Genomic DNA, 27,321 nt, shown 5'->3' with positions numbered 1-27,321 from the left:
AACCAGCTGTGTAAAAATGTAAACCTCTTGAAGTTGAGAGAGCTTGTCTTCTTTGCATAAGTCATCTGTTTTCTTCCTTGAATAAATTAAATAAGAAAAAATGATGCTTATAGCAGAAATATTTTAAAGCTCCACATAAAAATCTCAATTTTTCAAAACACTCAAACAGCCTCTACTATTTCCTCTACATAATAGTCCAGGAATTTCATATTTCCCCTTGGACTAATCCAATAACCTTCAGGCAGCTCTCCCATCTGACAATTCATTCTTTATCAATGTGAGGATTTTGCTAGTTGCTAAATATATCTCCTCCCATTAGACATTCCAGAACTGGGGAAATAGCCACAGAGCGGATTTGGGGACCTACCAGGCCCACTGTGAGATGGACCTGAGCCAAAACTCCATTAGACCACCTGACTTCCATTGTTCCTAGTCTGACTGATAGACCACTGTGATGTTCTGAATCTCCTGGAATTAGTGTCAGTCCAGATCCCGTAATCCTCAAAAGGTCTGATTATTTCCTTTTCCCCAATGCACAATCACCCTGGTAGAAAGCCAAAAGTCCCCTGGGAGAAACTGGAAGAAAGATTAACCAGTATAAACTTTGGGCAAGGGTACTGTGATCCTTTCCTTAAGGAGACCCAGCCTCCCCTTCATTCATGGATTTGGGGCTTATCAACTGGCTCAAACCTGGGAAATGATTGAGGAACTGTGACTGTTTGTTGAGACAGGTTAGACTTTTGCTCCCTTGACCTGGAATCTTTCTGTTTACACAGATCAAACGAGAATTTAGTAAGCTTCCTATGTATTCCACTTCTGGGAATACCTCAGTCTCCAAAGGTCAGGCTATTCCAGTCACTCTCTTGACTCTGTGGTCCATTACAGTAATCACCCCCACCTTGACTTTGGAGGTTAAGTGCTGCCACTTGGCCCCTGCCACCCAGGGTCCAGTTACTCCTCCTGCACTTAGGTTTCTCACTGCAGTGGCGGAAGTCCCCACTGCGAGGTCCAGCTTGCATTTACGAGTGATTACAGAGGACTTCTCTGATGGTCCCATGGATAAGAATCCACCTGCCAATGCAGGGAACATAGGTTTGATCCTGGGTCTGGGAAGATTCCACATGCCACAGAACAACTTAGTCCATGCTCCACAACTACTGAATCCACATGCTACAACTACTGTAGCCCCTGCCGCCAGAGCCCGTGCTCCGCAACGAGATGCCACCACAGTGAGAAGCCCACGCACCAAAAGGAAGAGCAGCCCCCACTCCCCGCCGCTAGAGAAGGCCAGCACACAGCAACAAAGGCTCAGCACAACCGAAAATTAAAAACTAAAGCTTAAAAAAAGATTGCTTATCTTATCAAAAAAAAAAAAATAATAAGAGTGATCATAAAGCTCTTCAAGGATGTTAGGAGGTGGCCTCACAAATTTGTTTCTCACAGTCACAGTGAAAGATACATGCTGAGGACCCTCCCAAGACGGGTGCATAGGTTTTAAATGACAAATCCACTCTAACGTTCCAATCTCCTCAAGCCTTTGAATCTCTTCCTCTACATGGAACCTAGGCAGGTCTGGCATTCAAGTTCATACACTGTGGGCCAACATCTGGTCCACATTTTAGCCACCCAACTAACCAAACTGTTAGAGCCTTTTTTAACTCCTCGATCTTCAATATTAAATGTTGAATTTCTGTTAAGCGGGTCCATATCAATTAATGTGGCCCGATTCAAGTTTATTTTCCTTCCTCATTACCCCACACCCTTAATATTCATTCCCACACATGTTTCCTGAACTTCTGTGTAAATTAGAAAAGCAAGTAGTTCTTTTGCAGTGTAACAGACCTCCTCATAGGCTTCCCAGGTAGCTCAGTGGTAAAGAACTTGCCTGCCAACATAGAGACACAGGTTCGATCCCTGGCTCAGGAAAGTCCCCTGGAAAAGGAAATGGCAAGCCACTCCAGTATTCTTGCCTGGGGAATCCCATGAGCAGAAGACCCTGGCAGGGTACAGTCCATGGGGTCACAAAGGGTCAGGACACGATTGAGCATGCATGCAATGCAAAGACTTCTTCATGGGTCTCACTTTGACCCTCACTTTTAGGGACCTGCAGCAACTTGAGTCTAGTTATACAAGTCCAGAGGAAGAGGGTCGGGGTGAGGTCCTCAGGAGAATCAACAATATCTTGCAAGGCAACTGCCATAAAGGAGGCAATTACAGCTTCCTCCTCAAAGCAGGGTTAACACGGGTGGAGAGGCTGCTTCTACTGGCAAAGAAGACTCGTCAAAATTTAGGAGTTCAGTGCCCTCAGCTTCATCAGGGTCTTCCCATACATCCCCATGCCAACTTCCAGGATCTCATTTCTTGCCTATCAACAGAAGACATTCTGTGAGGCTGGGAATTCAACCCTGCACTTGTAATTTAGTTACTTAGAGGATGAGATTCTGGGTTTGATTGTCAGCAGTCTCAGGAGATAAACATCTCCTTCAGGGCAGACACAGAAGATTTGGAGTCACTTATGTAGTGCCTGGTGCTGGGAATTCAAGCCCTGAGTTCATTTCTTTTCCCACTTTGTCAATGACATTAGGAGCAACCAGCCAATCTCACACTCATTAATTTGACAAAAATGTTAGTCTAACAAAAATGGTCACCCAGATCCTTGTCTCTTTTAAGTATTTGAATAGGAGTATCCAATTAAATTTTTGTATATCCGTATGTCCACATCATGTTGTGAATACAGAAGTGCTCTCTTTGCTATAGGAAACAGAGTCAATGGTGTCTTTCAATCTAACCAAATTAGAGGACTGATTCCAGAAGCTCCAGAATCAATTCAGTAAACATCCTTAAGATTCTTTTCCCCTAGAACCACGCCCCGGACCAAAATCACTGGAGTAAAGTCATCATCTTACACCAGCTTGTCCCTCCCTTCCTCAAAGTCATTTAATAACTCTCCATTAAAAGTTCTTCCATTGCCTGTGCAATCAAGCCCACACATGGCAAGCACTGTAGACTCTGTCAAGGGAGCCCATAGCTTTCTTTCTATTCTGAAGAATACCATGATCTAAAAAGTCATAAAAACAACTGATACAATCAAACACAAAAAGATTATATGAAAATTCCTAGTGGTGGACTTCACCATCATGAGTATTTGTTTCCATGATACTAAGTAAGTGTTTATTGAGCACATATTGTGTGCCAGGCTCTGGGGTATAGGTGGCCCCTCCTTTCAGGAACTGACACTCTGAATTCAGGGCTCAAGACAAAGTGGCTCATAAATCAAGTGTTCTGCCCTGATGCTCACTATGAATTTGCATATAAAACAATTAAAGGGTAATCTTTCATGACAGCGGAGTAATACACCCATCTCTGAGCCGCTATGAAATTCAGTGCACAATTTATTCTCGTGAATCCACTCCATCTGACGTTGCTCCATGTCCTCCCTGAGCTCACACAGACATCAAGCCCCAGGGGGCCCCTGTTAGGCTCTAAATCACTGTCTGAAGCCGTAGGACGCCCTGAGCCTTCCCACTGCTGATGGCGAGAAAACCTAACAGCCAATAAAATACCCACAGAGCACCTAGACCCTTTCAGGAAACCCAAATTTGAAGGCAAAAATGGAGCTCTGGCCTAAAAGCAGAGCTCTCTTTCTTTTGATCAGCATGAAGGTGGGAATCACCCGCAGTTCCAGCTTAAGGAGTAGTTCTACAATTACGGGAAAACCTTGGTGGTAATTCACCAAAGGCAGGCAGAGAAGGATGCTGTTGGTTTGTTTCATGTGTCATGAACAGTAAGTACTGTCCTAGCTATAAGGAAATAAGGATTAGAGATGCCAACAATTCGATGTCATTTGAAAAAGCAAATGTCATGCCAGATAGTCCTTAACTTCTTCAAGTCATTTTAAATTATTTTTTTCCTATATATAACCAGAAAATACACAAATAGTAACTAAAAGGGATTAAAAAGAAGTATAGATTCTTTCATCAAACACCTAAAATCATGGAAGTCTTTAAGAGGAAGACTTCAAAATCAGCACAAGAATACACGACCACTGAACAGAAGAGCAGATGTAAAAACAGGCCACTTAACTCTGCAACCTGCCAACCTCAGGCTCTATCCCTTACACTGTCTGTTTCCTTCACATCTGAGTAAAAGGGATAACACTGAACATTGCATTGCATAATTGCATAGTGCTGTTTGGTATTCTATGTTTCTTGTGTCAACTTTATTTTCACCATTACAGCAAAACTCTCTGAGTGCTGGGACCTGCCTGCCTTGCATCGCCACGAGGGAATACTACATGGAAATGTTCAGTAATCTTTCTAAAAATAAGAATAATGAATTTAACTAACAGATGAATGCATTCTTCTTGTCTTAAAGGGGACTAACTCCTTCATAAGAGAAAGGGCTGAAGAAAAACAAATACTATATATTAACACACATTTATACGGAAACTAGAAAGACGGTACTGATGAACCTCTTTGCAGGGCAGCCATGGAGACGCAGACATAGAGAACAGACTTGTGGACACGGCAGGTGGGGGCAGGAAGGAGAGGGAGGGAGGAAAGGAGAGGTTACCATGGAAACATATACACTACCATATGTAAAATAGATAGCCAGTAGGAATTTGCTTATTACTCAGGGAACTCAAACTGGGGCTCTGTGACAACCTAGAGGGGTGGGATGGGGTGGGAGGGAGGTCAAGAGGGAGGGGACGCCTGTACACCTATGGCTGATCCATGTGACTGTATGGCAGAAACCAACACAATACTGTAATTACCCTTCAATTCAAAATAAATTTAAAAAAAGAAACAACTGCTGAAACTGTAAAAAAAGAAAAGAAAAAGAAACAGGGCTGAGCCTTGAATGCTAACGTTTTTCACGGGGCTTTTTCTTCCCCAAATGAGACAGTTTTAGATGTGACCCACTAAAATACAATCCTTGAAGGAAGCAAACTTTCATCTCTCTAAAAGCTCAGCAAAGTGGCACAGCGGCGCCTAGATATTTTTGTTACCTGGCCTGGGGGTGCTTCTTTTATCTTCTGAATGGATTCATCCGTTTCCAGGAAGAAAAATAACAAAATAGTTCACAATTTGAGGTCTGAATTTGGGAATGGGAGGAGTTCTCCCTCTGAATTCTTTCCCTGGAACATTAACTAGGGTCAGGTCTAGAGGCATCACTTTCAGTGTCTTTTTTTCTTTTTCTTTTTGGCAGAACTATATGGCTTGAGAGATTTCAGTTCCCACACCAGGGACTGAACTCGGGCCAGGGCAGTGAAACTACTGAATCTTAACCACTAGACCACAGGCAACTCCTCCAGTTTCTTTTTAAAATAACAAGAGTTAAGAGAAGAAGACAGCTCACAGACTGATACAAAATATTTGCAAAAGACATCTGATAAAAGACCATTATCCAAAAACTACAAATAACTCTTAAAACTCAACAATAAGAAAGTAAAAAACCTAATTTAACAACTCCAGTATTCTTGCTTAGAGAATTCCATGGACAGAGGAGCCTGGCGGATTACAGTCCATGGGGTCACACAGAGTCGGACACAACTGAGCGACTTTCACTTTCACTTTCAAAGACCTTAATAGACACTTCACCAAAGCAGATGTGCTTGTTCAGTCGCCAAGTCGTGTCTGACTCTTTTGTGAGCCCCATGGACTGTGTAGCCCACCAGGTTCCTCTGTACCATGGGATTTCCCAGACAAGAATACCGGAGAGGGTTGCCATTTCCTCTTCCAGGGGATCTTCTCAACCCAGGGACTGAACCCATGTCTCCTTCATTGCTAGGCCGGTTCTTTACTGCTGAGCCATCAGGGAAGCCATACAGAAGGTATACAGAAAGCAGATAAGTATAAGGAATGATGCTCCACATCATAGGTCATCAGAGTAATGCAAGTTAAAACAGCAAGATACCATATCACACCTGTTAGAAGGACCAAATCCAGAACACTGAAGACATCATATACTGGTGAGGATATGGAGCAACAGAAACTCTTACACACGCTGCTGGGAATGCAAAATGGTGCAGTCCCTTTAGGAGACAGTTTGGCAGTCTCTTACAAAACCAAACTTGTTCTTCCCATACAATCCAGCAATCACACGCCTTGCTACCCAAAGGAGCCGAAAACTAACTATCCATACAAAAACCTGAACGTGGACATTTATAGCAGCTTTATTCACAATCGTCAAAACTTGGAAGCAACCAAGATGCCCTTTGGTAGGCAAATGGATAAATAAACTGTGGCATATACAAATAATGGAATATTATTCAACCCTAGAGGGGCATGTGCTATCAATCCATGCAAAGACAGGGAGGAAACTTATGCCTATTACTGAGCAAAAGAAGCCAATTTGAAACGGCTACATACTATATGAGTCCAACCGTATGAAATTCTGGAAAAGGCAAAACCTTATGAAGACAATAAAAAAAAAAAATCAGCGGTTTCCAGAAATTGGGGAAGAGGGAAAGGATGGAATAGATGGAACATGAAGAATTTTTAAGGCAGTAAAAATACTCTGTAAGACACTATAATGACAGATATGTATTATTATACATTTTTCTAGCGCATTGAATGTATCACACCAAGATTACACTCTAAGGTGTTAATCAAAATAAACTATGGACTTTGGGTGATTAAGACGTGTCAGTGTAGGTTCATCAGTTATAACAATGTACACTCTGGAAGAGGATGTGGATAATAGGAGGAAATTATACGTGTGTAGGGGCAAGGACATAAGCTAAATCTCTACATAACTTCTCAATTTGTCTGTGAATCTAAAATTCCTCCAAAAAATTGTCTGATAAGAAAACACTAGGAAGCGGAAAGAAAGAACTAGCTTAGCACCTGAAAGAAAAGGTCTTTTCACCAGCCTAGGTAGGGAAGCTTGACCTTAAAAGCCTACTATAAATAATTTTGGGTGAAAGGAATGTTTAATGTCACCTGAGAAAATCGCGTCCTGAATTTGGGTGAGTCACCATGATCAAGCCATCAACTTAGTAACGACAGCAACCTCAACAGGGACTGCCTTGGTGGTCCACTGGGTAAGACTCTGCACTCCCAATGAAGGGGGCCTGGGTTTGATTCCTGGTAGGAGAACGAGACCTCACATGCCACAGCTAAAGATCCCACATGCCACCAGGAAGATGGAAGATCCCGTGGCTGCAAAGAAAATCCCTCAAGTCTCAGCTATGACCCAGAGCAGTCCAAATAAATAATAAATAAACCCCACGGACAGAGGAGCCTGGCAGGCTATAGTCCATGGGGTCACAAAGAGTTGGACACAACTGAGCGACTAAGCACAATTATTTCTTAGAATGTGTTGATTTAAAAAAAAAAAAGAAAGAAAGAAACAACCTTAGCAATAATAATTAAAATATCTGAGCACCTATGATGGGCAGCCACTGTCTCAGGCAAGTTAAATTCATTAAACTCACTTAGTCCTCAAAAAGTCTATGAAGCAAGACATCCTTAGGGGCTCTATTTTGCAGAGAAGGAAACTGAACGCAGAGAAGCTAATAATTCCCAAAGTCACTCTCCTAAGAATTGGAGGAGGCAGGGTCTACTTGGCTGCAGGATCCAGGCTGTTCCGTGATCTCAGTGCAACTGTGCTAAGTTGCTTAGTCATATCTGACTCCTCTCAACCCCATGGATTGTAGCCCACCAGGCTCCTCTGTCCATGGGATTTCCCAGGCAAGAGTACTGGAGTGGGTTGCCATTTCCTTCTCCAGGGGACCTTTCCAGCCCAGGGATTGAACCCATGTCTCCTGCGTCTCCTGCATTGGCAGGCAGATTCTTTACCACTGAGCCACCAGGGAACTGTAACTCACTATAAATGCTGCAGGGAGACGGTAATAATACAAAGTAACAAGAACTATGTATGGATGTGAGAGCTGGACTGTGAAGAAAGCTGAGCACAGAAGAATTGATGCTTTTGAACTGTGGTGTTGGAGAAGACTCCTGAGAGTCCCTTGGACTGCAAGGAGATCCAACCAGTCCATCCTAAAGGAGATCAGTCCTGGGTGTTCATTGGAAGGACTGATGCTGAAGCTGAAACTCCAGTACTTTGGCCACCTGATATGAAGAGTTGACTCACTGGAAGAGACCCTGATGCTGGGAGGAGAAGGGGATGACAGAGGATGAGATGGCTGGATGGCATCACCAACTTGATAGACATGGGTTTGAGTAAGCTCCGGGAGTTGGTGATGGACAGGGAGGCCTGGCGTGCTGCAATTCATGGGGTCGCAAAGAGTCAGACACAACTGAGCGACCGAATTGAACTGAACTGAACAAGAACTAACAGTAGTTTAGTGGGCATGGACCTTACCAGCTTTATCGCATATAATCCTCACAACAGATGTATCATTACCCTATTCCATATATGGGAAAACTGATCATTAAAGAAGTGATGACTTGCCCAAGGTCACTTGCCAAGAAAGATAAATGACAAAGCCAGCTGCCAAAACCTTGTTGACAGACACCAGTGTCCACACTAGCAGCATTCCCCCACACCATGCTACCTCTCTGTTGGAAGCAATTCATGGTATTCAGGTACCCTATGGGGTGCCTGATAACTAGAGAGAAGTCTGCCCCACGGCATGACCTCCTTCCTAAAGACTATGCATGAAAGAAAGGCTGTATGGTGTAGCAGAATGAGCAGACCCTAAAATCAGAAAGACCTGGGTTGAAATTCCAGCTCCAGCAATTACTATGTGCCATCGGATACAGCTCGCTGAGTCTGCTCCCTGATATGTACAAATGGGATAAAAATTCCTATAAGCACCATGGTGACCATGATGCTAACATGAGACAACGCATGGAGAAGCCAGCCTGATGAGACTCTCCAGTCACCCACCCCGCTGCATCCATTAAGGGGGCCCCAAAAGTGCATTTGGGAGTCCATCTCTGTCAGGGGTCTGCCTGCCCCTCTTGGGCTGAGTCATAGCATCTTCATCATAAACACTGAAAGCAAAGCTTCACAAGCGTGGGTCCTCCAGATTGGGACTGTGTTTTTTCAATTCTCAGCATTTGCCCCGGGAGCTGGCTCTTAATGAGGTTGTCCGGTACCAGGCTAGTGGAGAGACCAAGAGGGCATGAAATCATTACCGACACACCAATTTGGGCTAATAGGAATCTAGGGTTTCAGTTGAGAATACCACAAAACAAAATAATGGTCTTGGAAATGTTTAGATCAACAGGCAACCGTTTCACTTGGTCAGGGGGTTGGGATTCATTTTGTTTTTGCCCTTTTAAAAAAGTCCATTGAAACTTGAAGAGACAGCAGAATTTTGCTGATGAAAATAATAATAATTTTTTATTATTTTAAAATAATTTAAAAAAAAAAACTCTGGGTGACATCTTGCTTCTTGAGTCATTTCTTTTGTTTGTATGTACTTGGTATCTTTTGGTTCCCTGATAGCCATACCTCACAGAGATCTCATAATTTTAAAGGTCCCTTTAACTTTAATTAAACAGGAGTAAATAAAAAACGTGGGTGTGTGTGGTTTATTTCATTTAGTGTAACTCGTTTCATCCATGTTGTAGCTTGTGTTAGAATTTACTTCTTTAAGGTTGATTTTTTTTTTACATTTATATTCATTAGGGATATTGGCCTCTATGCTTCTTTTTAAAAAATTTTATTGAAGTATAGCTGATTTACAATGTTGTGTAAATTTCTTCTATTCAGCAAAGTGATTCAAATATATAGGTCTCTCTATATATAGATAGGTGTTTTTTCATATTATTTTCCATTATAGCTTATCACAGAATATTGAATATAGTTCCCTGTTTGACCTTACTGTGTATCCATCCTATATATAACAGTTTGCCTCTGCTAATCCCAGACTCCCATTTCTTCCCTCCCCTACCCCCACTTCCCTTTGGCAACCACAAATCTATTTACTACATCTGTGAGTCTATAAAACCATTTTTAAAAGCCTCCAGGGACAGTTCTTTATGCAGATATTTTCTCCATTTTATATCCTAGTCCTATTTATTGTGGCTGTAAATCAGGGCCAATGAACTAAAATCCACAGGCTACATTCAGCCTGCTACATTTTTTCTAAATAAAGTTTTATTGGAACACAGTTGTGCCCATTTGTTTGCATATTGTCTATGGCTTCTTTTGTGCTAGAGGCAGAGTTGAGTAGTAGCCACAGAGACCATCTAGACCTGTAGAGAAAATGTTTGTCAATCCCTGCTCTAAAGCAGGCAGTGGGGCCAGAATGGCACAAAATGTTTGAAAGCGTGCATCCCTACCATAATCAAATAATTCTCTGTTAATGCCTGTTTGTCCTACTTTATATAAGTTCTTTGAGAGGCAAGGACATCTACCTTGTTCAATATTTTTCCTCCAGGGCTGGAGCAGAAAGACTAAAACATGGTACACAAACAAGAAATATCTGTTGAAGGAATGAACTGGATGGATTTTGAGATCCTGAGGGTCATAAGTATTAAAGTGTCTCAGTCTTGAGTAAGAACCTGACTCACGGTAAGCTCTCTGAAACTGTACGTTTGCTCAAGAATCAATTGTATGGACTGTGAATTTAGAGAATGAATATGTTTTGCAGGACATTTAATGTCCAAGACAAGCCCTGTCTATATTTTGATGAATCTCTTCTATGCCACACTATTTAAGCCCACACTCTCTCTAACTTCACAAAATTCTCTGTGCCTCAAGCCCTGATAACTGAAGTCTGGCTCTGATGGTGCTAGTCTCATCAAGGATTTGCCAAGCTCCCATCCTCCATCCCACGGACTCCATCTGTGCTTCACAGTGTGGCTCCCAACAGCCTGCAGGGGCTCTGCGGGTGGCTCAGCCCAGCATTTATCACCAAGACACACGGGCATTCAGCCCACTAACTCTCATATACAAGAGAAACCAGGAGCGGATGCTAATGGATTCTGGAAAGTCACAGAGAGGAGGATTGAGTGGAAGAAACACACACACACAAAAAACAAATTTGTTATCTGGATACGAAAGAGATTTAATATGAAGAAAAGAGAAATCAGACTCTTGGGGCGGAGGAAAAGGAAGCATAACCTTTAAAATTTGTGAATCCCTATTTGTATGACTGTAACTTATATAATACTGTACATCAGCCATACTTCAATTTTTTTTTTAAAAAGACTTGGAAAAAAGAACTAAAGTCTTGAGAGTCAGACAGTTCTCAGTAGGAACCTAAGCTCCAGTATCTATCAGCTTTGTAAACCTGTGCCTATTAAATTCTCTGAGATAAAAATGGATGTAACATGATAGTGCTGCAAGGACATTATGGTAGATTTAAGACACCTAAGAGTGACAGGTGCTATATAAATTATACCGCTCTTTCCCACTTCAGATTTTCACGCCACAAAGAGAAGGAGCTCTGAAAATTTCTACTTACCAAGCATTCCTTTCTTGGAACTAGAGAGACACATGTCCTTCTCGGCACTGGGCAGGGCAAAACTCACCACGAACACTTCCACCCCGTCAGCCATCAGGGCCAAACCCAAAACAAAAAAGAGGGTCCACTGGAAGCGTCCATGGCCACACTCATCAATGATGGTCTCGTACTGGTGCGCCAGCTGCTCCTCGTCTTCCATCCTCTCGGCCAGCAGGTCTGCCTGGCCCCGAAGACCATCTGCCCTGGAGGGCGCCGTCTTGGCTTGCTTGGCCTTGACGTCATCCGGGTGAGGGATGCCCTGGTACTCGCCTTCGTAGATCTCGTCTTCCTCATCGTGGCCTTCCGTAACGTCGCTCTGGGCATCCTCTTCTGGATTGGACTCATTGCCACGATAGTAGCCATCAGTGGGGGCATAGCCCTCATAGTTGTCCTGATATTTGTAGTCATCCATTCCTCGGTTCTGGGACTGCCTGCTTGCCTCTTGAGCTATATTCCTTTCACTGTGACAGAGGTTTGGGCTGTTTCAATAACCATCATCCATGCTAGGTACAGAGGTTTAAATGTAGACTTCTTGGGTGAAAGTGACACCCTTTGTCTTTTGCATTCAGGGGCTATTGGAAGTCTTTGGAAAGTTTCAAAGTCTGGCCTGGTCTCCTTCAGCAATCCAAAGTTGGTGTGTTGAACGTTGATTAGAAATGGGTCCAGCTGTTCTCCTTGACAAGGAGCCCACAGCACTTGGCAGCTTGCTGACTGGCCTGATTTGTTCTGCTACTGAAGGTTATGCTCTGGAGTAAAAAAAGAAAAGACTGTTATGAAATGTAGAAATTCTGGCAAATTACTCTCAGAATTGAACAAATACATTTATTAGTGCCAAGGCTTCATGTGTAAGGTGGAGGACAACTGGATTAGACATCAGATTCATATCAAATGAATGAGCCTCAAATCAGTGAGAAAGATCAGTGGTCAGAGAGCCCTTGGAAGCATTGATTAACCCATGAAAGGAGTCAAGTCTTATATTAATACAAGAATGAAATGTAAAGTGGGCAAGAGGTTTTTCAATACAAGATGATTTTGTGTTATGGATTTTCTGTTAGAATTAATCAAGCTTTTGGCAACAGGGCAGGTTTATTACAGCTCAGCTTCTGTTATGAGAAGACCAGCTTTTCTAACTGTCAAGAAGTGTCTGTGCAATTTTATACCTAGAAATGTATGGCTAAGAAATATCTAGGACCATTTTTCCCACGGCTCAGCTCACTTTTGATACTCAGCATTGTGGTTCCAGGGCTACTCTGATGTCATTGCTCTTGCCTTAAACAGGTAAGAACAGTTGCTGAAGACCTAGAGTCAGAGAGCTTGTGTCTGAAATTCGATCCTGCTGTGTAGGGGCTGTGTGATCATGCACATGTTTCTGAGCCTCGATTTTCTCATCTGTAAACTGGAGATAATCAATAGTACTTAACTCATGAGGTTGTGCTTAAAGTGCTCAGGATAGTGTCAGACTCGCTTGGTAAGCACTCTTTAAGCCTTTTTAAAACTTTTTATTTCACACTGGAGTATAGCCGATTAACAATATTATAGTTTCAGGTGGACAGGAAAGAGACTCATCTATATACACAAACGCATCCATTCTCCCCCAAACTCCCCTCCCGTCCAGGCTGCCACATAACATTGAGCAGGTTTCCCTGTGCTAGACAGTAGGACTTTGTTGGTTATCCATTTCTAATAGATCAACACTGGTTAAACCTTGATGTTATTTTGCTCTTTTTTCTTCCTAGCTCCAGTTCTGGGAACCAGGACCCGGGATTGTCAGACCCAAGACCTTACCTTGTTTCCCAGTTCCAATCACTGGGTCCATCTGTTGATTTCCACGCCCAGCAGTGAAATATTATTGCATGCATGTACACATGCTCCATCGCCCAATTATGCCTGACTCTTTGCAACCCCATGGACTGTAGCCTGCCAGGCTCCTCTACCCGTGGAATTCTCAAGACAACAATACCGGAGTGGGTAATCATTCCCTTTTCCAGGGTATCTTCTCCACCCAGGGATGAACCAGGTCTCCCACAGTGCAGGCAGATTCTTCACCACTTGAGCCACCAGCGAAGCCTAGCAGACCCTGTCCTAATCACCTCCCTATAACCCCAGTGCTCACTAGGTCTGGAACCACCATTTAATGATGTACCCTGGGCACCAGAAATTGTGCTAAATGTACCACATCTATTATCTCTAATTCCTACAATGATCAGAAAGAGAAGAAAACTGTGTCTGTATCTTTATCTTACAGATAAATAAATTTGTATTAGACCATGCCAGACTGAACCGTGTCAAATTAATATTCTAAATCTGTTTTTATTATATCTGTTTAGGACCACAGGAGGAATATAAATCACATGTAAACAGCATGAGAGCTTAGCAGAGTGCTATAAAAAATGGAGAGAGGATGCCAACTGCCTGAGATCTGGTGTGCTATTTTCATCCTGGGGGTTCTGCAAAAATGTCATGAACCAAAAATGATAGATATGCAATTCCAAAAGCACGTGTGGGAAATACCACTCGGGGCAAAGGTCCTGGGACTCACTTTGTGGAAAGAAGCAGATCTTTGTCAAAACGAATTCTGCTCATCATATCCAGTTAAATGGACCGCTGTGAATGTCAGGTGGTGTGGAGTCGGGAAGATTCACTGTCAAGTGTTGTGGGTTTTTCCCTCTTTCATTAAGAAATGCCAACTCATTTTTTCAGCAAAGTATTTTCTAGAGAATACAATAATTAATCATTTTCTCTGTTATGGGTTGAGTTGGGAAAAAATGGTATACTGAAACCCTAACTTCCAGAACCTCATAATATGACCTTTTTAGGAACTACATCATTACAGAGGTAATCAAATTAAAATCAGGTCATTAGGGTGGCAGATAATCCAAGATGACTGGTGACCTTATAAAAGCGGGAAATCTAGATGTGGAGACAGACACACATAGAGAAGATGCTGCAGACACAGGAAGGGTACCACTAACAAGATAAGGGATGCCTGAGGCCACTAGAAGGTAGGAGAAAGACATAGCTCACAGCCCTTGAAGGAACCAAGCCCCCTCATCAGGGCTGATTAAAACCAGCACCTTGATTTTGGATTTCTAGACTGTGGCACTTTGATACCATCAACTTCTTTGTTTAAGCCATTCAGTGTATAGTACTTTGTTATGGCAACACCAGGAAATACATACATTCAAAAATATTAGCAAGTCTAGTGTTTATCAGCTAAACAACAATAATAAAGCAACCAGAAGAGCAGCTACTAAGATAAGCATGTAACCAGCATTATCTCATTATCCTCACAGCCAATAAAGAAGCAGTGCTGTTCTCTCCATCTCACAGATGAAGACACGGAGGATGAAGAGGACTCAGAATGTGCCCAAAGTAACACCGGGAATCAATATCAGGGCTTGGATTTGAAGCCAGCCTCAAAGAGCATGTTAGGGATGATACACAGTGGAAGAAATCGGGAGTCCAAGGGGCCAAGTCAAGGTCACACATGGAATTGCCTGCAGAGCTAGGGCTGGCACTGAATTTCTGATTCCCAAGTTCAAGATTGTTTGCCCATTCTCAACAAACATTCCCCAGGATCCTTGGTGCTCAAGGCAGTGCATTAGGTATGACACAACTGGATCCCCACTCTCAAGAGGTCTACCCCTCATGAGACAGTCAAACAACACAAAGCATCATGCATCATAAAAATGACAATCTTGATTATCAATAACATTATCTTTCACTTATGGGAGGCTTTGCAGCTTTGACCCAGGTACAGTGCTAAGTTTTGTAGTATCTTCCAACCAGGGCAAGAACCCTATGAAGCAGGGGCTGTTTTTACACTCAGTTTACAATAAATAAGACTGAGGCTGAAGAGGCTGGACAGATGTCCAATATCCCAGGTTGTCATTCTCTCAGGGGATTCAGAGAAAGGAGGGATCGCCATAGGCTGAGTTCTGCTGAAATCGCATCCTAGGGATTGGGGGACTTCCGAGGGCTGCCAGGCGCTCAGGGAAGCAGACAACAGAGAGGAGGGCACTGCCGGCTGGAGGACAGGGCGAGGCAGGGGCGCAGAGCTAGGCAGGGGCGCAGAACTAGGCATGGCTTCACTTGTTCGGGCAGCAATGAAGCTCTGCCCACACCGGAGGACCCAAAAGGGGGCAATCACGGGAGATAGGCTGGGGAGGGAAATAGCAGCCAGTCTGAATGCCTGCTCAGGGACTGGGAATTATCCTTTGAGCAAAAGGAGCCTTGAAGGTGGTTGTTGAAGTAAGAGTGGTGTGTCATGTAGAGCGGGGATCTGGAAAGATGCTGGTGGTGGGGATGCAAGTCCTGATTTTTAAGGGAAAACCCAGAGACAACGAAACCAGGTAGAAGTTTTCGTGTGTGTGTGTGTGTGTGTGTGTGTGTGTGTGTGAATAGCCGAGAGCTCAGGTTAGGCCTGGATAAAGGAGGTGGCCTTGAGACAGGAGGAGAAGAACAAACACAGGGAGACGTTCACAGGAGAACAAGTGATGTATTTCCTGGCAGGTGAGAGGGAACAGCAAGGGCAACTGGGATGATGATGACTCTAGGGAGGCAAATTCTGGACTGGAAATCCTACAAATGCTGTGCAGTTAAGACAAGCAGAAATCTTCTTTCAGGCTGATCCACCTTTTTGGAAGGTGAAGTGAAAGTCACCCACTCAGTCGTGTCCGACTCTGCGACCCCATGAACTATACAGTCCATGGCATTCTCCAGGCCAGAATGCTGGAGTGGATAGCCATTCCCTTCTCCAGGGGATCTTCCCAAGCCAGGGATCACACTCAGGTCTCCCACACTGCAGTCAGATTTTTTTACCAGCTGAGCCACCAGGAAGGTGGTAGGATATATACCAGGCTTCCCAGGCGGCACTAGTGGTAAGCACCCACCTGCCAATGCAGGAGACACAAGAGATACAGGTTCGACCCCTGGGTTGGGAAGATCCCCTGGAAAAGGAAATAGCAACCCACTCCAGCATTCTTGCCTAGGAAATCCCATGGACAGAGCCTGGTGGGCTACAGTCCCGAGGGTCTCACAGAGTCAAACACAACTGAAGCGACTTAGCAAGCATGCATGCAGGATATATGTAGCAGAGTGGTTCAAGAACACAGCCCAAGTGCCAAGGCCCCAGGTTCAGATCCCGACTCTGCCACTTCCTGCCACCTGTGTGCAATCTACTGGTCACTCTGTGCCTCAGTTTACTCATCTGTAAAGTGGCCGCAATACTAGTACCCACACTGGGGATTTGAGAAGATAATTCATAAAGACTGCTTAGCACCGGGCCTGGCACAGATGTGATCAATATAAATTTGATTTTTTATTATCATTGTTGTTGTTATTATTATCTGAGCACTGATAAGGAAAATGTAGCCAGGATGTCAGCTTCAGCTTTGCTGAGCTCCACTTGAGATCTGAGGCCCATCTGGACTGGGCTAGGGAACCAAGTACAGAGAAAAACAAACTGACATTTAGTTATTCAAGAAAACCACTGCTTCTCAAAAAGAGCCCAGCACAAATCTCTTAAGCATCCTCCTTTAACTCTTACATTCTATTAACCTCTGCATCTATGCCACCTGATTCTAAATTATCGTGTGGTAAACACTTGTTCGTAATTAAATATCACAGAGAACAAAGCTAAAAATAATATTACAATCGAATGATGTAATGCTTCCCAAAATGTGTTCTGCAGAACATTAGGCCTTTTAATATGCTCATTTAAAGGGAAAAAAGAATCTCAAGAGAAAATAAGTTTAGGAAACATTGTGTATACTCTATTCACCATTTTCTTTCAGAGACTGGTAATTCACGTGGCTATGTTAAAAGCTGTGAGAAGACCTGCATAAAAACCCATTTCACAGCACAATGAGCTACCACCACACACGCATCAGAATTGCTCCAATCAACAGACAAATGACAGCAAGCCTTAGCTTGCATGTGTTGAACTAGAACTAGAACCCTCATACATTGCCGGTAGGAATGAAAAATGATTCAGCCACTTTGGAAAACAGATTGGCACTTTCTTAAAATGTTCAACATATGCTTACCAAACAACCTGTCTATTCCATTCTAAGAATCTACACAAGAAAAGTTAAGACATAATGCCCACAAAAAGACTAATGCATGAATTTTAACAACAGCATAACTTATAACAACCCCAAACTGGGAACAATACAAATGCCCATCAAATAATGAGGGATGAACAAAAGGTAGTCTATCTATGCAATGGAATAATAACCAGAAAGAAAAAGAGAAAAACACTATTGGCACATATTACAACATGGAGGAAACTCAGAAACATTACACCAATTAAAAGAAAGCAAACACAAAGGGCCGTGTAGTATGTGACTCCATTATATGAAATCTCCAGAACAGGCAAATTTCAGTTCAGTTCAGTTGTTCAGTTATATCCAACTCTTTGAGACCCCATGGACTGTAGCACGCCAGGCTTCCCTGTCCATCACCAACTCCCGGAGCTGGATCAAACTCATGTCCATTGAGTTGGTGATACCATCCAACCATCTCATCCTCTGTCATCCCCTTCTTCCCCCGCCTTCAATCTTTCCCAGTATCAGGATCTTTTCCAATGAGTCAGTTCTTCTCATCAGGTGGCCAAAGTATTGGAGCTTCAGCTTCAGCATCAGTCCTTCCAATGAATATTCAGAACTGATCTCCTTTAGGATGGACTGGTTGGATATCCTAGCAGTCCAAGGGACTCTCAAGAGTCTTCTCCAACACCACAGTTCAAAAGCATCAATTCTATAGCACTCAGCTTTCTTTATAGTCCAACTCTCACATTCATACATGAATACTGGAAAAATCATAGCTTTGACTGCATGGACCTTTGTTGGCAAACTAAGTCTCTGCTTTTTAATATGCTGTCTAGGTTGGTCATAGCTTTTCTGCCAAGGAGCAAGCATCTTTTAATTTCATGGGTGCAGTCACCATATGCAGTGATTTTGTATCCCAGAAAAATAAAGTCTGTCACTGTTTCCATTGTTTCTCCATCTATTTGCCATGAAATGATGGGACTGGATGCCATGATCTTAGTTTTCTGAATGTTGAGCTTTAAGCCAACTTTTTCACTCTCCTGTTTCACTTTCATCAAGAGGCTCTTTAGTTCTTCTTCACTTTCTGCCATAAGGTGGTGTCATTTGCATATCTGAGGTTATTGATATTTCTCCCGGTACACCTGATTCCAGCTTGTGCTTCATCCAGTCTAGCATTTCACATGATGTACTCTGAATATAAGTTAAATAAGCAGGGTGACAATATACAGCCTTAACATACTCCTTTCTTGATTTGGAACCAGTCTGTTGTTCCATGTCCAGTTCTAACTGTTGCTTCCTGAACTGCATACAGATCTCTCAAGAGGCAGGTCAGGTGGTCAGGTATTCCCATCACTTTAAGAATTTTCCACAGTTTGTTGTGATCCACACAGTCAAAGGCTTTGGCATAGTCAATAAAGCAGAAAGAGATGTTTTTCTCAAACTCTCTTGCTTTTTTGATGATCCAACGGATGTTGGCAATTTGATCTCTGGTTCCTCTGCCTTTTCAAAATCCAGCTTGAACATTTGGAAGTTTACAGTTCATGTACTGTTGAAGTCTGGCCTGGAAAGTTTTGATCATTTCTTTGCTAAGGTGTGAGATGAGTGCAATTGTGCGGTAGTTTGAGCATTCTTTGGCATTGCCTTTCTTTGAGATTGGAATGAAAACTGACCTTTTCCAGTCCTGTGGCCACTGCTGAGTTTTCTAAATTTGCTGGTATTTTGAGTGTAGTACTTTCACAGCATCATCTTTTAGGATTTGAAATAGCTCAACTGGAATTCCATCACCTCCACTAGCTTTGTTTGTAGTGATGCTACCTAAGGCCCACTTGACTTCACATTCCAGGATGTCTGGCTCTAGGTGAGTAATCACACCATTGTGGTTATCTGGGTCATGAAGATCTTTTTTGTACAGTTCTTCTGTGTATTCTTGCCATCTCTTCTTAATATCTTCTGCTTCTGTTAGGTCCATACTGTTTCTGTCCTTTATTGAGCCCATCTTTGCATGAAATGTTCCCTTGGTATCTCTCATTTTCTTGAAGAGATCTCTAGTCTTTCCCATTCTGTTATTTTCCTCTATTTCTTTGCATTGATCGCTGAGGAAGGCTTTCTTATCTCTCCTTGCTATTCTTTGGAACTCTGCATTCAGATGGGTGTATCTTTCCTTTTCTCCTTTGCCTTTCACTTCTCTTCTTTTCACAGCTATTTGCAAGCCCTCCTCAGACAGCCATTTAGCCTTTTTGCATTTCTTTTTCTTGAGGGTGGTCTTGATCACTGCCTCCTGTACAATGTCATGAACCTTGTCCATAGTTCATCAGGCTCTCTGTCCATCAGATCTAATCCCTTGAAATTATTTCTCACTTCCACTGTATAGTCATAAGGGATTTGATTTAGGTCATACCTGAATGGTTTAGTGGTTTTCCCTACTTTCTTCAATTTAAGTCTGAATTTGGCAACAAGGAGTTCATGATCTGAGCCACAGTCAGCTTCCGGTCTTGTTTTTGCTGACTATATAGAGCTTCTCCATCTTTGGCTGCAAAGAATATAATCATCCGATTTTGGTATTGACCATCTAGTGATGTCCATGTGTAGAGTCTTCTCTTGTGTTGTTGGAAGAGCATGTTTGCTATGACCAGTGCGTTCTCTTGGCAAAACTCTGTCAGCCTTTGACCTGCTTTGTTTTGTACCCCAAGGCCAAATTTGCCTGTTACTCCAGGTGTTTCTTGACTTCCTACTTTTGCATTACAGTCCCCCATAATGAAAAGGACATCTTTTTTGGGTGTTAGTTCTAGAAGGTCTTGTAGGTCTTCATATAACCATTCAACTTCAGCTTCTTCAGCATTACTGGCCAGGGCATAGACTAGGATTACTGTGATATTGAATGGTTTGCCTTGGAAACAAACAGAGATCATTCTGTCATTTTTTGAGATTGCATCCAAGTACTGCATTTCAGACCTTTGTTGACTATGATGGGTACCCCATTTCTTCTAAGGGATTCTTGCTCACAGTAGTAGACATAATGGTCATCTGAGTAATATTCACCCACTCCAGCCCATCTTTGTTAACTGATTCCTAAAATATCAATGTTCACTCTTGCCATCTCCTGTTTGACCACTTCCAATTTGTCTTGATTCATGGACCTAACATTCCAGGTTCCTATGCAATATTGCTCCTTACAGCATCGGACTTGACTTCCATCACCAGTCACATCCACAACTGGGTGTTGTTTTTGCTTTGGCTCTGTCTCTTCATTCTTTCTGAAGTTATTTCTCCACTGATCTCCAGTAGCATACTGGCAAATTGAGACAGAAAGCAGATAATTGGCTGCCTGGGACCAGTGGTGGGAGAGGCAAGTGACTGTAAGTAAATTTGAGGAAAGTTGGGTGTTGGGAATATTCTAAAACTGGATTATAGTGATGGTTCTTGCACAACTCTATAAATTTACTAAAAATCATTTACTCTATGAGTGGATTTTACATCATGCGTATTTTAATAATAAATGATATATTAAATATAATAAATTAGTTGCACAGTCATGTCTGATTCTTTGCAACCACATGTACTTTAGCCTGCCAGGCTCCTCTGTCCATGGAATTCTCTAGGCAAGAATATTGGAGTGGGTAGCCATTCCCTTCTCCAGGGGATCTTCCAGACCCAGAGATCAAATCCAGGTCTCCTGCATTGCAGGTGAATTCTTTACCTTCTGAGCCACTAGGGAAGCCCTATTATGTTAAATAATTTTATAATGTATATTATGTAATAAAGCTGCTATTCTCTCCCTTTTTCTTCCTTCCAAAATCTATTTAACAGGATTTAATTAATTGAAACCAGTGTTTCCCATGATTATGGACCCCTTTTTTCTTGGAACCTGTATTAATATTTATGGAATATAGGCTCTTCTAAGGGGGCTTGTCAGGTGGCTTGGCGGTAAAGAATCCACTTGCCAATGCAGAAGAAGCAGATTCAATCCCTGGGTTGGGAAGATTCCCTAGAGTAGGAAATGGCAACCTGCTCCAGTTTTCTTGCCTGGAAAATCCTATAGTTAGAGGAGCCTGGCAAACTACAGTCCATGGGGTCACAAAGAGTTGGACATGACTGAGCAACTCAGCATGCCTGCAGACTCTTCTAAATAGTGAAGTATTGATTTTGTACTTAGAATCTAAGCTTTATTCAACTTAGGATTTTGTCATGTATTGAAAGACCATTTGGCAAGTATCCGAGAATCTATCTGCATGCAGGACCCATTAGAAGTGAGAATTAGCAACAAAATAGCCTGGTTGTAGCCCAACGGGCCACAGCTAGAAGAAAAGATATTTTCAAGATTTTCCACCAGCTTCAGTCAAATCAAATGTGGTACATTAAAAGCCCAGACTGTAGCTACTTGGGTGCCAACAATAACAGATGATGTCCCCTTAGCAAAGATACCAGTAGACTCAGACCACCCTGGGAAATTGAGCACACTTGTCAGCCTCTTTAGCAGGAGTTAGTAGCAGGGCCCTTCAGCTGATATTGGCTTTTCACCCCAAAGACCCAGAGCAGAAGAACATGGCAGATAACCTACACTTAGAAAGACTAGTGTACCAACATAGGAGATGACTTGGGTACTCCTGAAACTATTTGGCAGGAATTAAGGGGGAACTGAGGCAAAGAGGGGTAAAGCCTGAGAAAAATGTTATTTAGAACCTTACTGTAATTCTGTCTCACATGAACAAGAGACAGGAAGGTCAGCAAACTCAGCTGAGTTCAGCCGCTCAGTCGTACACAGATAAGCACTAATGAGATGCTCTGGGTCAGTTAGCGGTGTATACACCTCCTCCTTCACTTCCCGTCCTAACTGTACGGGTCATGCCAATAGTGAGTCCAAAGAGAAGGCAGGAGGATTCAGTACAAAATACTGTCAGTTGTTTAAGAGAAAGACCACTGGACCCCTGGATATAGGAAGTGAACTATAGTCTTATGCCTGCCATCAAGTCATGGTGGGACCCTGGGTGAGGCATTCAGATCCATGTGTCTAAATGACAGGCTGCCTTGTCATATATACATAATATATATGTATATATGATATACTGTAATTGTTTGTGTATTTCAACCAAGAGATTGTGAACAATTCTAGGATAGATAAAGCACTGGATTTTACTAACTTCCTCATCTCCAGCACCAGTTACAGAGTCTGCAGAAGGTCCTTGAAAATATTTGCTCAATAAAGGAGGTTAACAGTTACTTAGTGCCTTAGAGGGTTAGAGAGATCACAGGTTACACATCTGCTCATGTGCTCAATCAGATCTGACTCTTTGTGACCCCATGGACTGTAGCCCATCAGGCTCCTCTGTCTGTGGAATTTTCCAGAATAGTATTCCAAGAATACTAGAGTGGTTGCCATTTCCTATTCCAGGGGATCTTTGCAACCCAGGAATCGAACCTGCGTCTCTCACATCTCCTGCATTGGCAGGCAGGTTCTTTACCACTAGCACCACCTGGGAAGCCCTAACTCAGTGCTTGCCAGAAAGCAAATAAAAAACGGCCCATGGGCCACAACTCCCCTGCCTTTGCTATAAATAGGCCAGCTGGTTTACCTTTATCAAAGAAAAGTCTGATCAGTAGACATCCTGAAGATGCCACATTTTATAAGGAGTCATTTACTCTTTTACTTCCCTACTGGCCTTTTATTGACACCAAGGTCTCAGTCGAGATGGCCCAGGATGCAGTGGTTCTAAGGACAACTTGAGTTATTTGTTATGAACTATAGAAGATAAAATATGTGTTAACCACCTGTGATGCTTCCTGAAATACACTGCTTGATGTTTCTGTAGTAGGTTATATCTTCTATGAGCAGGAAATACCAAGACTTAATCTGGCTGATATTGGAAGATGTTTTCTCTGAGGTTTCCAACAATCACTGTCCCACTTAAAACAGAATGAGCTCATTAGTGTGATATTAAAAGTACTTCTCTCCTCTTAGCTGAATCATCCTGCTATCCTATTGTGTTAAAACAGAAAGTGAGTTTCCGAGGTGTGAGAAATGATTATTAAGTAAGAATCAAACCACATGATTTTTTTAGTTAGAGGGAAATAACAAATATATTAAAGTACTATCAAATCCTTTAAAGTAATGTCAGCCTTAATTTGACTGTTGAGAGGTTCTTCGTTTTAAATACAAAAGCAAAATAACAATTTATGGAGAAGAGTGCTAATCCAAGCATTATTTAGAACATCAAGCCTGGAAAACAACCCCTGTATATTAAACAACAGGGGCTATGTGATTCAGTGGCAAAGAATACTCCTGCCAATGCAGGAGACATAGGTTCTGTCCTTGGGTTGGGAAGATCTCCTAGAGGAGGAAATGGCAACCAGTGCCCAGTACTCTTGCCTGGGTAATCCCATGAACAGAGGAGTCTGCCAAGCCACAGTCCAAGGGTTTGCAAAGAGTTGGAAGTGACTTAGCAATTAAACAACAACAAAATAAATGTTGGCATACTTATACAGTTAAATATTATGGTGATATAAAAAATTATAGGCTTTGAAGAATTTATTAAGAAAAAATGATCACACTATAATAGTAGATGATCACACTGTAATAGTAGTTGAATACTTGGTAAATCATATATTTAAATCACTATGCCAATAGTTTCCATAACATTATATGTTGTAAATATGTGTTTATATTATACAAGTGTATTACTATCTGGTGGGATGGTCCATTAAGATGTTAAAGTTGACCTGCCTGCTTGTGCTCAATCACTAAGCAGTGTCCAAGTCTTTGTGACCTCATGGACTGTAACCCACTAGGCTCCTCTGTCCATGGGATTTTCCAGGCAATAATACTAGAGTGGGTCGCCATTTCCTCTTCCAGGGGATTTTCCCAACCCAGGGATTGAACCCATGTCTCCTGTGTCTCCTGCATTGGCAGGTGGATTCTTCACCACTGAGCCACCTGGGAAGCCCAGTGTTTACCTAGTGATCCCTAAACTGTTAATTTTCTCTCAGATAAGAAAACCTTCCTCACTGATCAATGCAAAGAAATAGAGGAAAACAATAGAATGGGAAAGACTAGCGATCTCTTCAAGAAAATTAGAGACACCAAGGGAACATTTCATGCAAAGATGGGCTCAATAAAGGACAGAAATGGTATGAACCTAATACCAATGGTAAGAACCTAATACCAACCTAAAACAGAAGATATTAAGACGAGGTGGCAAGAATACACAGAAGAACTGTACAAAAAAGATCTTCACAACCCAGATAATCACGATGGTGTGATCACTCACCTAGAGCCAGACATCCTGGAATGTGAAGTCAAGTGGGCCTTAGGAAGCATCACTACAAACAAAGCTAGTGGAGGTGATGGAATTCCAGTTGAGCTATTTCAAATCCTAAAAGATGATGATGCTGTGAAAGTGCTACACTCAATATGCCAGCAAATCTGGAAAACTCAGCAGTGGCCACAGGACTGGAAAAGGTCAGTTTTCATTCCAATCCCAAAGAAAGGCAATGCCAAAGAAGGTTCAAACTACCACACAATTGCACTCATCTCACATGCTAGCAAAGTAATGCCCCAAATTCTCCAAGCCAGGCTTCAACAGTACATAAACCATAAACTTCCAGATGTTCAAGCTGGATTTTGAAAAGATAGAGGAACCAGAGATCAAATTGCCAACATCCCTTGGATCATCGAAAAAGCAAGAGAGTTAGAGGAAGACATCTATTTCTGCTTTATTGACTATGCCAAAGCCTTTGACTGTGTGGATCACAACAAACTGTGGAAAATTCTTAAAAAGATGGGAATACCAGGCCACCTGACCTGCCTCCTGAGAAATCTGTATGCAGGTCAAGAAACAACAGTTAGAACTGGACATGGAAGAGCCAACTGGCTCCAAATCTGGAAAGGAGTACATCAAGGCTGTATATTGTCACCCTCTTATTTAACTTATATGCAGAGTATATCATGTGAAATGCTGGACTGAATGAAGCACATATCAAGCTGGAATCAAGATTGCCAGGGGAAATATCAGTAACCTCAAATATGCAAATGACACCACCCTTATGGCAGAAAGTGAAGAAGAACTAAAGAGCCTCTTGATAAAAGTGAAAGAGGAGAATGGAAGAGTTGGCTTAAAACTCAGTATTCAGAAAACTAAGATCATGGCATCTGGTCCCATCCCTTCATGGCAAATAGATGGGGAAACAATGGAAACAATGACAGAGTTTATTTTCTTGGGCTCCAAAATCTCTGCAGATGGTGATTGCAGTCATGAAATTAAAAGACACTTGCTCCTTGGAAGGAAAGTTATGACCAACCTAGACATCATATTAAAAAGCAGAGACATTACTTTGCCAACAAAGGTCCATCTAGTCAAAGCTATGGCGTTTCCAGTAGTCATGTATGGATGTGAGAGTTGAACTATAAAGAAAGCTGAGTGCTGAAGAATTGCTGCTTTTGAACTGTGGTGTTGGAGAAGACTCTTGACAGTCCCTTGGACTGCAAGGAGATCCAACCAGTCCATCCTAAAGGAGATCAGTCCTGGATGTTCACTGGAAGGACTGATGCTAAAGCTGAAACTCCAATACTTTGGCCAGCTGATTTGAAGCACTGACTCATTGTAAAAGCCCCTGATGTTGGGAACGATTGAAGGCAGGAGGAGAAGGGGGTGGCAGAGGATGAGATGGTTGGATGGCATCACTAACTCAATGGACATGAGTTTGAGTAAGCTCCGGGAGTTGGTGATCGACTGGGAAGCCTGGCATGCTGCAGTCCATGGGGTTGCAGAGTTGAACATGACTGAGCGACTGAACCAACTGCTCCTCTGTATTCTAAGGCCAAATCAGGGTTTTTCACAGGGTACCCCTCAAACCACCTCCAGGAGAATCACTTGGTGCCAAGTAAATACAGACTCTCCAATCCTATTCCAAACCTTTTGACACAGAAGGGGGACAGAAATCTGTTTTATTAGCAAGTTCTCCACGTAGTTCTTGTGATCACTCAAAGTCAAGAACCTCTGGCTGATGCTCTTCTTACCCCAGGAAGCGGTTAACAATTTGTTTGAGATTCAAGAGCAAATCCAAAGACGGCCTCAGCCAAGTCTTAAGGCAATTAGTTCCTTCCAGGAGCTAAACTAGAAGCTCCTGGAAGAAGGAGAGGGCAAGAGGAGCTGGTGCTTTGACTTGTAGGGGACGTACTGAAGCCCTGAGAGAGGGCCACTCACAGAGAAGGAGCCTGTGAGTTTCCTAAGAGAAGACAGAGTCCCGTCCCTTTGGCAGGCAGCACTGTGAATGATGGGTAGGCTGTGGGTGCTCATAGAGGCTATTAATCCTGCACCCCAGGGTCAGCAAAAATGGTTTCATGCAGTAAAAAAAAAAAAAAAAAAAAAATCAAGAATTGTTGGATGGTGCCACTGAATCCATCCAAACCAGAAATGCCCAGCAGAAGGCAGAAGACCTGCTCCCACAGGCAACACTGATATCAGGAAGGACCAGGAGAATCTCTGTGGCTCAGCCGGGGACCGAGAACCAGGCATCCGCACAATCTGGGGGGGAGGGGGGCTTACATAGCCCCTGGTGACTCAGATGGTAAAGAATCTGCCTCCAATGCAGGAGATGGGCTCCATCCCTGGGCCAGGAGATCCCCTGGAAAAGGGAATGGCTATCCACTCCAGTATTCTTGCCTGGAGAATTTCAGGACAGAGGAGCCTGGCGGGCTACATATAGTCCATGGGGTGGCAAAGAGTTGGACACGACTGAGCAACTAACACACACACTTAAATAGTTCAGTGGAGTGGGGAAGGGAGCCCTAACAAAGACAGATCATCGCCATCTTACCAACCCTACTGTTACCTGAGTAAGAAAAACATTTTT

At 42.7% G+C, this 27,321-nt stretch overlaps 1 protein-coding gene across 4 annotated transcripts in view; it reads right to left on the bottom strand.

Annotated features, from left to right (window-relative positions):
• SV2B (synaptic vesicle glycoprotein 2B) overlaps window positions 1-27,321 on the bottom strand; it is a 243,136-nt gene that overhangs the window by 81,174 nt on the left and 134,641 nt on the right. For all 4 annotated transcript variants that reach the window (XM_043434488.1, XM_043434485.1, XM_043434486.1 and 1 more), the window contains one exon: window positions 11,387-12,171. In XM_043434488.1, the coding sequence (XP_043290423.1) occupies window positions 11,387-11,837 (451 nt within the window). In that variant the 5' untranslated portion in view covers window positions 11,838-12,171. The remainder of the gene's footprint in view (window positions 1-11,386; window positions 12,172-27,321) is intronic.

This window comes from Cervus canadensis, chromosome 17, assembly GCF_019320065.1.
Source record: "Cervus canadensis isolate Bull #8, Minnesota chromosome 17, ASM1932006v1, whole genome shotgun sequence".
Classification (NCBI taxonomy): domain Eukaryota; kingdom Metazoa; phylum Chordata; class Mammalia; order Artiodactyla; family Cervidae; genus Cervus; species Cervus canadensis.
This window is presented reverse-complemented; position numbering and strand designations above follow the sequence as displayed.